Raw genomic sequence first — 12,750 nt, 5'->3', positions numbered from 1 at the left:
CGGCAGCACTTATCTATGCGAGCAACTTTTCTCCTCGATGAAGATGACCAAAACAACTCACAGGAGACGTCTGACTGATGAACATCTTCGCTCGATACTGAGGATTTCTTCAGCTCAGAGCTTGAGCCCAGACATTGATGAACTAGCATCCAAGAAGAGATGCCAGGTATCTGGCTTGGGCACATCAGATTAGACCAGTGTGCAATAATTAACGTTTTCTTTATGCACTTTTTCTTGCTACAAGGCATGGGCTTGAATGGTTGATTGATTTATTATCATTTTATTTGTAAAATTATTAGCCAGTGGAAAAAGTTTATTTTGGTATTTAAATCAGAAGGCTGCAAATAGAAGAGGCATACACTTTTTATTTAAATTTTATTTATTTAATAAATGAATGCCATTGATGTGTTTTTTCATTTGAAATTCGATTTTGCATGTCTCCACTATTAAATTATATATTGTATGGTAATAAGCGATGCTTGTTCCATATTCAATGTTAAAGCAAAACTTGTTTGGGTCCATATTAAAAGGTTAATTTGTTCAATGTTGGCCCGTGACTTTGTTCAGGTTTTACATTTTGGCCCACTGGGTATTTGAGTTTGACACCCCTGCTCTAGACCCACTAGACCCAGTAGACCCTCCAGACCCAGTAGACCCACTAGACCAAGTAGACCCACTAGACCAAGTAGACCCAGTAGACCCACTAGACCAAGTAGACCCACTAGACCAAGTAGACCCACTAGAGCCAGTAGACCCACTAGAGCCTCCAGACCCAGTAGACCCACTAGACCAAGTAGACCCAGTAGACCCTCTAGACCAAGTAGACCCTCTAGACCCACTAGACCCAGTAGACCCACTAGACAAAGTAGACCCACTAGACCCAGTAGACCCACTAGACCCAGTAGACCCTCCAGACCCAGTAGACCCACTAGACCAAGTAGACCCAGTAGACCCTCTAGACCCACTAGACCAAGTAGACCCTCTAGACCCAGTATACCCACTAGACCAAGTAGACCCACTAGACCCTCTAGACCTACTAGACCAAGTAGACCCTCTAGACCTACTAGACCAAGTAGACCCTCTAGACCCAGTAGACCCACTAGACCCAGTAGACCCTCTAGACCCACTAGAACAAGTAGACCCACAAGACCAAGTAGACCCACTAGACCCAGTAGACCCACTAGACCAAGTAGACCCACTAGATCCAGTAGACCAATGAAACCCACTAGACCCAGTAGACCCTCTAGACCAAGTAGATCCACTAGACCCACTAGATCCAGTAGACCCTCTAAACCCACTACAACAAGTAGACATTCTAGACCCACTAGACCAAGTAGACCCACTAGATCCAGTAGACCAAGTAGACCCACTAGATCCAGTAGACCCAGTAGACCCTCTAGACCCACTAGACCAACTAGAACAAGTAGACATTCTAGACCCACTAGATCAAGTAGACCCACTAGAACAACTAGACCAAGTAGACCCACTAGATCCAGTAGACCCACTAGATCCACTAGATCCACTAGATCCACTAGACCCACTAGACCAAGTAAACCCACTAGATCCAGTAGACCCAGTAGACCCTTTAGACCCACTAGACCCACAATACCTAGTAGACCCACTAGACCAAGTAGACCAAGTAGACCCACTAGATCCAGTAGACCCACTAGACCCTCTAGACCCACTAGACCAAGTAGACCCACTAGACCCTCTAGACCCACTAGACCAAGTAGACCCAGTAGACCCACTAGACCAAGTAGACCCACTAAACCAAGTAGACCCTCTAGACCCACTAGACCAAGTAGACCCACTAGAACCACTAGACTCACTAGACCCAGTAGATCATATCATGTCCTTATTAGCTCCATTGTGTCACAATGCCTCATCTAACCGGAACATATCCCTCTCCTCTCCTGTTTAATCTCTTTATCTATCATCATCCAGAGTGTTCTCTTGGTCCTAAAGGGAGGGAGGTAGGGAGGGAGGTAGTGAGGGGTGGAGGTAAGGAGGGGTGGAGGGAGGGAGGAGTGGAGTGGAGGTAAGGAGGGGTGGAGGGAGGGAGGTGTGGAGGTAAGGAGGGGTGGAGGTAAGGAGGGGTGGAGGGAGGAAGGGGTGGAGGGAGGAAGGAAGGAAGATTGTTAAGGCTCACCATTCACGACTCACAGTGCACAAACACATCGGCAATGACTCCAATGTAAACTCTCTGTCTGATGACATCTTCAGACATCTCCTGTGTATGTGTGGGCGTGCGTGCATGCGCACGTGTGCGCGCGTGTGTGTGTGTGTGTGTGTGTGTGTGTGTGTGTGTGTGTGGGCGAACATTGGCGAGGAACGTCACCAATGAGAATTATACTGAGAGGGTTTCTGTGGATCTCCCGCATACGCTGGTCAGGTTTCATCTCATGATCTGACGGAGTGTGTGTTTGTGTGGTTGTGTGTGTGTGTGTGGTTGTGTATGTTAGCACAGGACAGGTTGTCTGACTGTTTTTAACTCTTTAACTCAGGCTTTAGTTGACCTCAAAGAGTATATATTTGTTTTACCATAGAAATGTGTGTTTGCACCCCAGTGTAACAGACGTTTGCAGGCACAGCAGGCAAGCAGCTGAGAGATGAAGGACGACAGGGGTTTGTTTATTCCCTGTCTGTCGCTGCATATCTAACATCTCATGACATTATCAGCTCACCTGGGCATCACCTGTCTGGCCCTGTGCTGGTTGGTCGGTCCACAGCTAGCCATGCATAGCGCTTCACTGAACATTACTGTGACAGGTTGAGCTGAGGCAGCAGAGAGATGCACGCACACACCCGCACACAGTAGAAAACAGTATCTGATATGCAAAACACACTCACACGGCCTCTAGAGCGGCTTGTCTTTTATCATGCTATCTATAAACAGGTAAAATGACCCATTTGTTCTCTCTCTCTCTCTCTCTCTCTCTCTCTCTGTCTCTCTCTCTGTCTCTCTCTCTCTCTCTCTCTCTCTCGCACGCTCTCTCGCTCTCTCTCATGCTCTCTCTCATGCTCTCTCTCTCTCTCACGCTCTCTCATGCTCTCTCTCTCTCACGCTCTCTCTCTCTCTCACGTGCTCTCAGTTCAGTTCAAGGGGCTTTATTGACATTAACATTGCCAAAGCAAGTGAAGTGGATAATAAACAATCAATATTAACAGTAAACATTACACTCATAGAAGTTCCAAAAGAATATAGACATTTCCAATGTCATAGTATGCCTATATACAGTGTTGTAACGATGTGCAAATGGTTAAAGTACAAAAGAGAAAATTAATAAACATATGGGTTGTATTTACAATGGTGTTTGTTCTTCACTGGTTTCCCTTTTCTCGTGGCAACAGGTCACAAATCTTGCTGCTGTGATTGAACACTGTGGTATTTCACCCAGTAGATATGGGAGTTTATCAAAATTGGGTTTGTTTTCAAATTCTTTGTGGGTCTGTGTAATCTGAGGGAAATATGTGTCTCTAATATGGTCATACATTTGGCAGGTGGTTAGGAAGTGCAGCTCAGTTTCAACTCATTTTGTGGGCAGTGGGCGCATAGCCTGTCTTCTCTTGAGAGCCTGTCTGCATTCAGCAGCCTTTCTCAATAGCAAGGCTATGCTCACTGAGTCTGTACATAGTCAAAGCTTTCCTTAAGTTTGGGTCAGTCACAGTGGTCAGGTATTCTGCCCCTGTGTACTCTCTGTTTAGGGACAAATAGCATTCTAGTTTGCTCTGTTTTTTTGTGAATTCTTTCCTATGTGTCAAGTAATTCTCTTTTTGTTTTCTCATGATTTGGTTGTGTGTTGCTGTCCTGGGGCTCTGTGGGGTGTGTTTGTGTCTGTGAACAGAGCCCCAGGACCAGCTTGCATAGGGATCTCTCTGTAGGTGATGGCTTTGTTATGGAAGGTTTGGGAATCGCTTCCTTTTAGGTGGTTGCAGATTTTAACGTATCTTTTCTGGATTTTGATAATTACCGTGTATCAGCCTAATTCTGCTCTGCATGCATTATTTGGTGTTTTATGTTGTCCCATTTTGTGCATTTTTGTTGGAAGCTGACCCAGACCTCACCCAACCTTAAAGGGAAATGGGTTCTATAACTGATTCAAGTATTTTTTATCCAGATTCTAATTGATCTGTCAAATTTGATGTTCCTTTTGATGGCATAGAAGGCCCTTCTTGCCTTATTTCTCCGATCGTTCACAGCTTTGTGGAAGTTACCTGTGGCGCTGATGTTTAGGCCAAGTTATGTATAGTTTTTTGTGTGCTCTAGGGAAACGGTGTCTAGAAGGAATTTGTATTTGTGGTCCTGGCGACTGGACCTGTTTGGGAACACCATTATTTTGGTCTTCCTGAGATTTACTGTCCAGGCCCAGGTGCAGAAGATATAGGTGCTGTTGTAGGCCCTCCTTGGTTGGTGACAGAAGCACCAGATCTTCAGCAAACAGTAGACATTTGACTTCAGATTCTCTCTCACTCTCTCTCTTGCGTTTTCTTTCTCCAAAATATATCCTTGTATTCTCTGATGTGTATAATTAATGCATCACTTCTGCAATGCATCTGCGCTTGTCTGGCTCTTTACAGTCAGTAAAGTGTAGCAACACGTCCACTAAGATTGACATACAACCAAATTCCATCCTATTATTGACATTGAACTAAATAGGATCAGATAAATACATTTGTCCGTCTACATATTGACATGGATGTATTGAGAAGTCTTATAGGTTGTTAAAGATGTCCGTCTACATATTGACATGGATGTATTGAGAAGTCTTATAGGTTGTTAAAGATGTCCGTCTACATATTGACATGGATGTATTGAGAAGTCTTATAGGTTGTTAAAGATGTCCGTCTACATATTGACATGGATGTATTGAGAAGTCTTATAGGTTGTTAAAGATGTCCGTCTACATATTGACATGGATGTATTGAGAAGTCTTATAGGTTGTTAAAATTGTCTGTCTACATATTGACATGGATGTATTGAGAAGTCTTATAGGTTGTTAAAGATGTCCGTCTACATATTGACATGGATGTATTGAGAAGTCTTATAGGTTGTTAAAGATGTCCGTCTACATATTGACATGGATGTATTGAGAAGTCTTATAGGTTGTTAAAGATGTCCGTCTACATATTGACATGGATGTATTGAGAAGTCTTATAGGTTGTTAAAGATGTTTATCTCTCTTTCTCTCTACCTCTACCTTTCTCTACCTCCCTCTCCCTTTAGTGCTGATGAAAGGTTTGATGCTACCTTCCACACTAACGTGCTGGTGAATGCGTCCGGTTACTGCCAGTACATACCGCCGGGCATCCTGAAGAGTACCTGCTATATTGACGTGCGCTGGTTCCCCTTCGACGTCCAGAAGTGTGACCTGAAGTTTGGCTCTTGGACCCACAACGGCTGGCTGCTGGACCTCCAGATGCTGGACGTGGACACGTCCACCTACATACCCAACGGAGAGTGGGACCTCGTGGGTACGATTTGGTTCATCTCCCTCCTCTCTCTGTCTCTCTCTCTCGCTCTCTCTCTCTCTCTCTCTCTCTCTCTCTCTCTCTCTCTCTCTCTCTCTCTCTCTCTCTCTCTCTCTCTCTCTGTCTCTCTCTCTCTCTGTCTCTCTCTCTCTCTCTCTCGGTCTCTCTCTCTCTCTCGGTCTCTCTTTCTCTCTCTCTATCTCTCTCTCTGTCTCTCTCTGTCTCTGTCTCCCTCTCTATCACAACTGTCTCAATTCAATTCTATTTGCTTTATTGGCATGACGTAACAATGTACACATTGCCAAAGCGTACTTTGGATATTTACAATATTAAAATAATAAGAATCAAAATTGTTAACGGGACAACAGTAACAACAATAACCAAGGGTCAAAATAACCATACATTGAACAATAACAATAAGCATAACAGTAGAGGACATGTGCAGGTTGATTGGTCTGTCAGACACTGTGCCTCATCTTATGGCAGGCAGCAAAGTAGTGTGCTGCCAACCCACAGCTCTCTGCGTCCTCCCCCAACAGGATGGGTGGCCTACTCTCATCAGAGAGGTCTTTGAAACCTTGAATAAGGGTTTCAAATTTGGGGAAATTACACTCTCTAATTGTTTTATATTTTTGACATTTTGTCAGGAAATGCAGCTCTGTCTCAGGTTCTGCTGTTCTGCAGTGGTTGCACAGCCTTTCCTCTACAGGGAGCCAGGTTTTCCTGTGTCTACCCTTCTCAATGGCAAGGCTGTGCTCACTGAGCCTGTACTTTGTCAAGGTCTTTCTAAGGTTTTGATCAGTAACCATGGTAAAATAGTTAGCCACGGTATGCTGTCGATTTAGGGCCAGATAGCACTGCATTTTCTTGTGCTTGTGTTTCTCTCTTTCTCTATCTCTCTGTCTCTCTATATCTCTGTCTCTCTATCTCTCTGTCTCTATCTCTCTGTCTCTATCTCTCTGTCTCTCTGTCTCTATCTCTCCGTCTCTCTGTCTCTATATCTCTGTCTCTCTGTCTCTCTGTCTCTATCTCTCTGTCTCTATCTCTCTGTCTCTCTGTCTCTATCTCTCTGTCTCTATCTCTCTGTCTCTATCTCTCTGTCTCTCTGTCTCTATCTCTCTGTCTCTATCTCTCTGTCTCTCTATATCTCTGTCTCAATTCAATTCAATTCAATTCAATTCAATTCAATTCAATTCAAGGGCTTTATTGGCATGGGAAACATGTGTTAACATTGCCAAAGCAAGTGAGGTAGATAATATATAAAGTGAATATATAAAGTGAAATAAACAATAAAAATGAACAGTAAACATTACACATACAGTGTACAAGTTTCAAAACAATAAAGACATTTACAAATGTCATATTATATATATATATATAGTGTTTTAACAATGTACAAATGGTAAAGGACACAAGATAAAAATAAATAAGCATAAATATGGGTTGTATTTACAATGGTGTTTGTTCTTCAATGGTTGCCCTTTTCTTGTGGCAATAGGTCACAAATATTGCTGCTGTGATGGCACACTGTGGAATTTCACCCAGTAATTATGGGAGTTTTTCAAAATTGGATTTGTTTTTGAATTCGTTGTGGATCTGTGTAATCTGAGGGAAATATGTCTCTAATATGGTCATACATTGGGCAGGAGGTTAGGAAGTGCAGCTCAGTTTCCACCTCATTTTGTGGGCAGTGAGCACATAGCCTGTCTTCTCTTGAGAGCCATGTCTGCCTACGGCGGCCTTTCTCAATAGCAAGGCTATGCTCACTGAGTCTGTACATAGTCAAAGCTTTCCTTAATTTTAGGTCAGTCACAGTGGTCAGGTATTCTGCCTCTGTGTACTCTCTGTGTAGGGCCAAATAGCATTCTAGTTTGCTCTGTTTTTTTGTTAATTCTTTCCAATATGTCAAGTAATTATATTTTTGTCTCTCTGTCTCTCTGTGTCTCTGTCTCTCTATCTCTCTCTCTGTCTCTCTGTCTCTCTGTTTCTCTGTGTCTCTGTCTCTCTGTGTCTCTGTGTCTCTCTGTCTCTCTATCTCTGTCTCTCTATCTCTGTGTTTCTGTCTCTCTATCTCTCTGTCTCTCTGTCTCTTTCTCTCTGTCTCTCTGTCTCTGTGTCTCTGTCTCTCTGTGTCTCTCTGTCTCTCTGTATCTCTCTGTCTCTTTCTCTACTCTGTCTCTGTCTCTCTATCTCTCTCTGTCTCTCTGTATCTCTCTGTCTCTTTCTCTACTCTGTCTCTGTCTCTCTATCTCTCTGTCTCTCTGTCTGTGTTTCTGTCTCTCTATCTCTCTGTCTCTATCTCTCTGTCTCTTGGTCTCTGTCTCTCTCTGTCTCTCGGTCTCTGTCTCTCTATCTCTCTGACTCTCTATCTCTCTGTCTCTCTATCTCTCTGTCTCTCTCTCTGTCTCTCCGTCTCTCTGTCTCTTTCTCTACTCGGTCTCTCCGTCTCTCTGTCTCTTTCTCTACTCTGTCTCTCCGTCTCTCTGTCTCTTTCTCTACTCTGTCTCTTTCTCTACTCTGTCTCTCCGTCTCTCTGTCTCTTTCTCTACTCTGTCTCTCAGTCTCTCTGTCTCTTTCTCTACTCTGTCTCTTTCTCTACTCTGTCTCTTTCTCTACTCTGTCTCTTTTAATCTATCTGCTTGTCCCTCTGTCTCTGTATCAGCATGTGTCTCCATGTCTCTATCTCTATAGAGGTGGGTGGGAATGGTGTTGTGGGGGTGTCACCCCAGCCAGTTATGACCCAGTGACCCACCTGGGCCATTGGAGGGTCCCTGGGGGGGGTGTCTGGGTATGGGGGGTGTCAGACTATATTTCATGTTCACTCCACACTGCCAGAGGGGGCATGTTACTTGATCAACTCTACACAGTGAGAGGAACAAGTGTTTGAGAGTGTGTAGATCTCCGGCGTGTGTAAGACCGTCTTTTGAAGTGTGTGGTTCCTACTCATGTGTGTGTGTGTGTATGTCAAAGAACATGTGAACAGGTCATCATTGAATCAATGTAAATGCATTGATTTGGAATTACGCCTAACAGTGTTTCATAGTGTGTGTGTGTGTGTGTGTGTGTCTCCTAGGAGTCCCGGCCAAGCGTAATGAGCTGTACTATGACTGCTGTAAGGAGCCCTACCCTGACGTCACCTTCACGGTCACCATGCGAAGACGAACCCTCTACTACGGTCTCAACCTTCTCATCCCCTGCGTACTCATCTCTGGCTTGGCCCTGCTGGTCTTCCTGCTGCCCGCCGACTCAGGAGAGAAGATCTCCCTGGGTAAGAAAGGAACGCCGGGAAGCCGTGTTGGAATTCCGTCCGTTATGGAATTCTATCCATACCAAACGTCCGCCAGGTGTATTATTTGGGCTGATTGATGGATGTCTTGGGATGATGGGTTATCTTCCTGCTGTGTTCAGATGGGAACGTCTGAACACACATTCTGGAATCCTCTCCTTCCTGAAATTCTGTCAGGGATATTAGGCTTGATTAATAGATATCAAAGGGGGGAGCAGTTAACTGTAATTGCTTCCAATTGGGAACTTGCCTTGAACATGTCATCTCTCTCTCTCCAGGTATCACAGTCCTGCTCTCTCTAACAGTCTTCATGCTACTGGTTGCTGAGATCATGCCTGCCACCTCAGACTCTGTGCCTCTCATCGGTGGGTTCTGTGTGAGTGTGTGTGTGTGTATGTGTATGTATACGTGCACGTGTTTATTATACATGATCTTCTTTCCTCTTATGGTTTGGTTTGATTGGCTGTGCGTTAATGAATGTTAACCCAGAGAGAACGTGTGTTGGTATTAATGTGTGTGTGTGTGTGTGTGTGTGTGTGTGTGTGTGTGTGTGTGTGTGTGTGTGTGTGTGTGTGTGTGTTAATGTGTATGTCAGTACAGTCTGTTATCCTCTCATGGCATGGCTAGGTTTGGTTTGACTAGCTGTATACTGTGCATTCGGAAAGTATTCAGACCCCTTGACTTTTTCCACATTTTGTTATATTACAGCCTTATTCTAAAATTGATTAAATTATTTTTTACCCTCATCAATCTACACACAATAATGACAAAGCGACGGCAGGTTTTTAGACATTTTTGCAAATTTATAAAAAATAAAAAACAAAAATACCTTATTTACATAAGTATTCAGACCCTTTGCTATGAGACTCAAAATTGAGCTCAGGTGCATCTTGTTTCCATTGATCATACTTGAGATGTTTCTACAACTTGATTCGAGTCCACCTGTGGTAAATTAAATTAAATTAAATTGATTGGACATGATTTGGAAAGGCACACAGCTGTCTATATAAGGTCCCACAGTTGACAGTGCATGTCAGAGCGAAAACCAAGCCATGAGGTCGAAGGAATTGTACGTAGAGCTCAGAGACAGAAGTGTGTCGAGGCACAGACTTGGAGAAAGGTACCAAAAAAATGTCCCCAAGAACACAGTGGCCTCCATCATTCTTAAATGGAAGAAGTTTGGAACCATCAAGACTCTTCCGAAAGCTGGCCGCCCAGCCAAACTGAGCAATCGGGGGAGAAGGGCCTAGGTCAGGGTGACCAAGAACCTGATGGTTACTCTGACAGAGCTCCAGAGTTCCTCTGTGGAGATGGGAGAACCTTTCAGAAGAACAACCATCTCTGCAGCACTCCACCAGTCAGGCCTTTATGGTAGAGTGGCCAGACGGAAGACACTCCTCAGTAAAAGGCACATGATAGCCGCTTGGAGTTTGCCAAAGGGTACCTAAAGGACTCTCAGACCATGAGGAACAAGATTCTCTAGTCTGATGAAACCAAGAATGAACTCTTTTGCCTGAATGCCAAGCGTCACATCTGGAGAAAACCTGGCACCATCCTTACAGTGAAGCATGATGGTGACAGCATCATTCTGTGGGGATGTTTTTCAGCGGCAGGGACTGAGAGACTAGTCAGGATCGAGGGAAAGATGAATGGAGCAAAGTACAGAGAGATCCTTGATGAAAACCTGCTCCTAGACCTGAAAATTGCTGTGCAGAGACGCTTCCCTTCCAACCTGACAGAGCTTGAGAGGATCTGCAGAGAAGAATGGGAGAAATACAGGGGTGTCAACCGTGTCTCCATATCCAAGAAGACTTGAGGCTGTAATTGCTGCCGAAGGTGCTTCAACAAAGTATTTTTTATAAATTAGCTAATATTTCTCAAAAAACAAATGTTGCTTTGTCATTATGGGGTATAGTGTGTAGATTGATGGGGGGGCGATTTAATCCATTTCAAAATGAGGCTGTGGAAAAAGTCAAGGGCTATGAATACCTTTCCGAATTCACTGTACATATCTTTAATGTCAGTCTCAATGCCCTGATGTCATGTTTGAGCAGGATGGTGTTGGAACAGGCTGACAATGAAGATGATACTGGCAACATTATTAGTGGGTCGTGACAAGCCAGGCTTCCTGTGAGGAGAGGAAGAAGAGCAGAGCAGAAGGCGGGATTGATAAATGGATGGATGGCGTGAGATGAGTAACCTTTAGTGGGTAACGTTCTGAGAGAGAGACGTTTAAAGGCTTCCGCTGCTGTGATGAGACACTCATGATAGTGCTCACAAGTTCAGCCTATCACATCACTTTCATGGAGTGGAGGCCTGGGAGGAGTGTGTGTGTGTGTCTCTCATCTCACATCTCTCATCTGTCTCTCTCGTCTCTCTCTCATTTCTCTCTCTCTCTCTTCTCATCTCTCTCTCGTCTCTCTCTCACTCTCTCGTCTCTTTCTGTCATCTCTCTCTCATCTCTCTCTCATTTCTCTCTCTCGTCTCATCTCTCTCTCGTCTCTCTGTCTCTCGTCTCTGTCTCTCTCTTGTCTCTATCGTCTCTCTCGTATATCTCTCTCGTCTCTCTCTCATCTCTCTTCTCTCGTCTCTCTCTCATCTCTCTCTCTCCTCTCATCTCTCATCTCTCTCTCTCTCTCTCTCTCTCGTATATCTTTCTCATCGCTCTCGTCTCTCTCTCGTATATCTTTCTCATCTCTCTCATCGCTCTCGTCTCTCTCTCATATCTCTCTCTTGTCTCTCTCATCTCTCTCTCTCGTCTCTCTCTCTCTCGTCTCTCTCGTATATCTTTCTCATCTCTCTCATCGCTCTCGTCTCTCTCTCATCTCTCTCGTCTCTCTCATCATCTCATTTTCGTGTGCGTGTGTACCCGTACACATGCAGTTTCTACGTATAGTCCTGCAAAAATAGTAATACATTTGTTAATTATATAAATGTGTGTGTGGGTGTGCTTGTGTGTTAGCGCTATTGAACAGAGCACCATAAACTGTGTGTATGTGTGTGTCTCAGTTGAGTTAGTGTAGTGTAACAGAGCGCGGCTTTTACTGAGAAATGCCCCATTAGTTGTGTTTATTATGTATCAATCCCGCTCTATCTCTCTGTTTGTGTGTGTGTGTGTATGTGTGAAGATGCTGACAGGCTCAGACGGACATGGGCTGTGTAGAAGGGCAGTGATAGTCAGCACTATGTAGGAGCATCTCTGCCTTTCCCACCTCCAAAAATCAAATCAAATCACATCACATTTTATTTGTCACATACACATGGTTAGCAGATGTTAATGCGAGTGTAGCAAAATGCTTGTGCTTCTAGTTCCGACAATGCAGTGATAACCAACAAGTAATCTAACTAACAATTCCAAAACTACTGTCTTATACCCAGTGTAAGGGGATAAGGAATATGTACATAAGGATATATGAATGAGTGATGGTACAGAGCAGCATACAGTAGATGGTATCGAGTACAGTATATACATGTGAGATGAGTATGTAGACAAAGTAAACAAAGTGGCATAGTTAAAGTGGCTAGTGATACATGTATTACATAAGGATGCAGTCGATGATGTAGAGTACAGTATATACGTATGCATATGAGATGAATAATGTAGGGTAAGTAACATTATATAAGGTAGCATTGTTTAAAGTGGCTAGTGATATATTTACATCATTTCCCATCAATTCCCATTATTAAAGTGGCTGGAGTTGGGTCAGTGTCAATGACAGTGTGTTGGCAGCAGCCACTCAATGTTAGTGGTGGCTGTTTAACAGTCTGATGGCCTTGAGATAGAAGCTGTTTTTCAGTCTCTCGGTCCCAGCTTTGATGCACCTGTACTGACCTCGCCTTCTGGATGATAGCGGGGTGAACAGGCAGTGGTTCGGTGGTTGATGTCCTTGATGATCTTTATGGCCTTCCTGTAACATCGGGTGGTGTAGGTGTCCTGGAGGGCAGGTAGTTTGCCCCCGGTGATGCGTTGTGCAGACCTCACTACCCTCTGGAGA

General features: G+C 44.1%; 1 protein-coding gene across 2 annotated transcripts in view; it reads left to right on the top strand.

Moving 5' to 3' along the window:
• LOC115130696 (neuronal acetylcholine receptor subunit alpha-7-like) overlaps nucleotides 1-12,750 on the top strand; it is a 112,386-nt gene that overhangs the window by 88,075 nt on the left and 11,561 nt on the right. For both annotated transcript variants that reach the window (XM_065019705.1, XM_065019704.1), the window contains exons 5-7: nucleotides 5,225-5,472; nucleotides 8,543-8,737; nucleotides 9,034-9,120. In XM_065019705.1, the coding sequence (XP_064875777.1) occupies nucleotides 5,225-5,472; nucleotides 8,543-8,737; nucleotides 9,034-9,120 (530 nt within the window). The remainder of the gene's footprint in view (nucleotides 1-5,224; nucleotides 5,473-8,542; nucleotides 8,738-9,033; nucleotides 9,121-12,750) is intronic.

Source organism: Oncorhynchus nerka, linkage group LG6 (assembly GCF_034236695.1).
Source record: "Oncorhynchus nerka isolate Pitt River linkage group LG6, Oner_Uvic_2.0, whole genome shotgun sequence".
In the NCBI taxonomy this organism is placed as follows: Eukaryota; Metazoa; Chordata; class Actinopteri; order Salmoniformes; family Salmonidae; genus Oncorhynchus; species Oncorhynchus nerka.
Note: the sequence above shows the minus strand (reverse complement) of the source record. Positions and strands in the feature narration are given on the sequence as shown.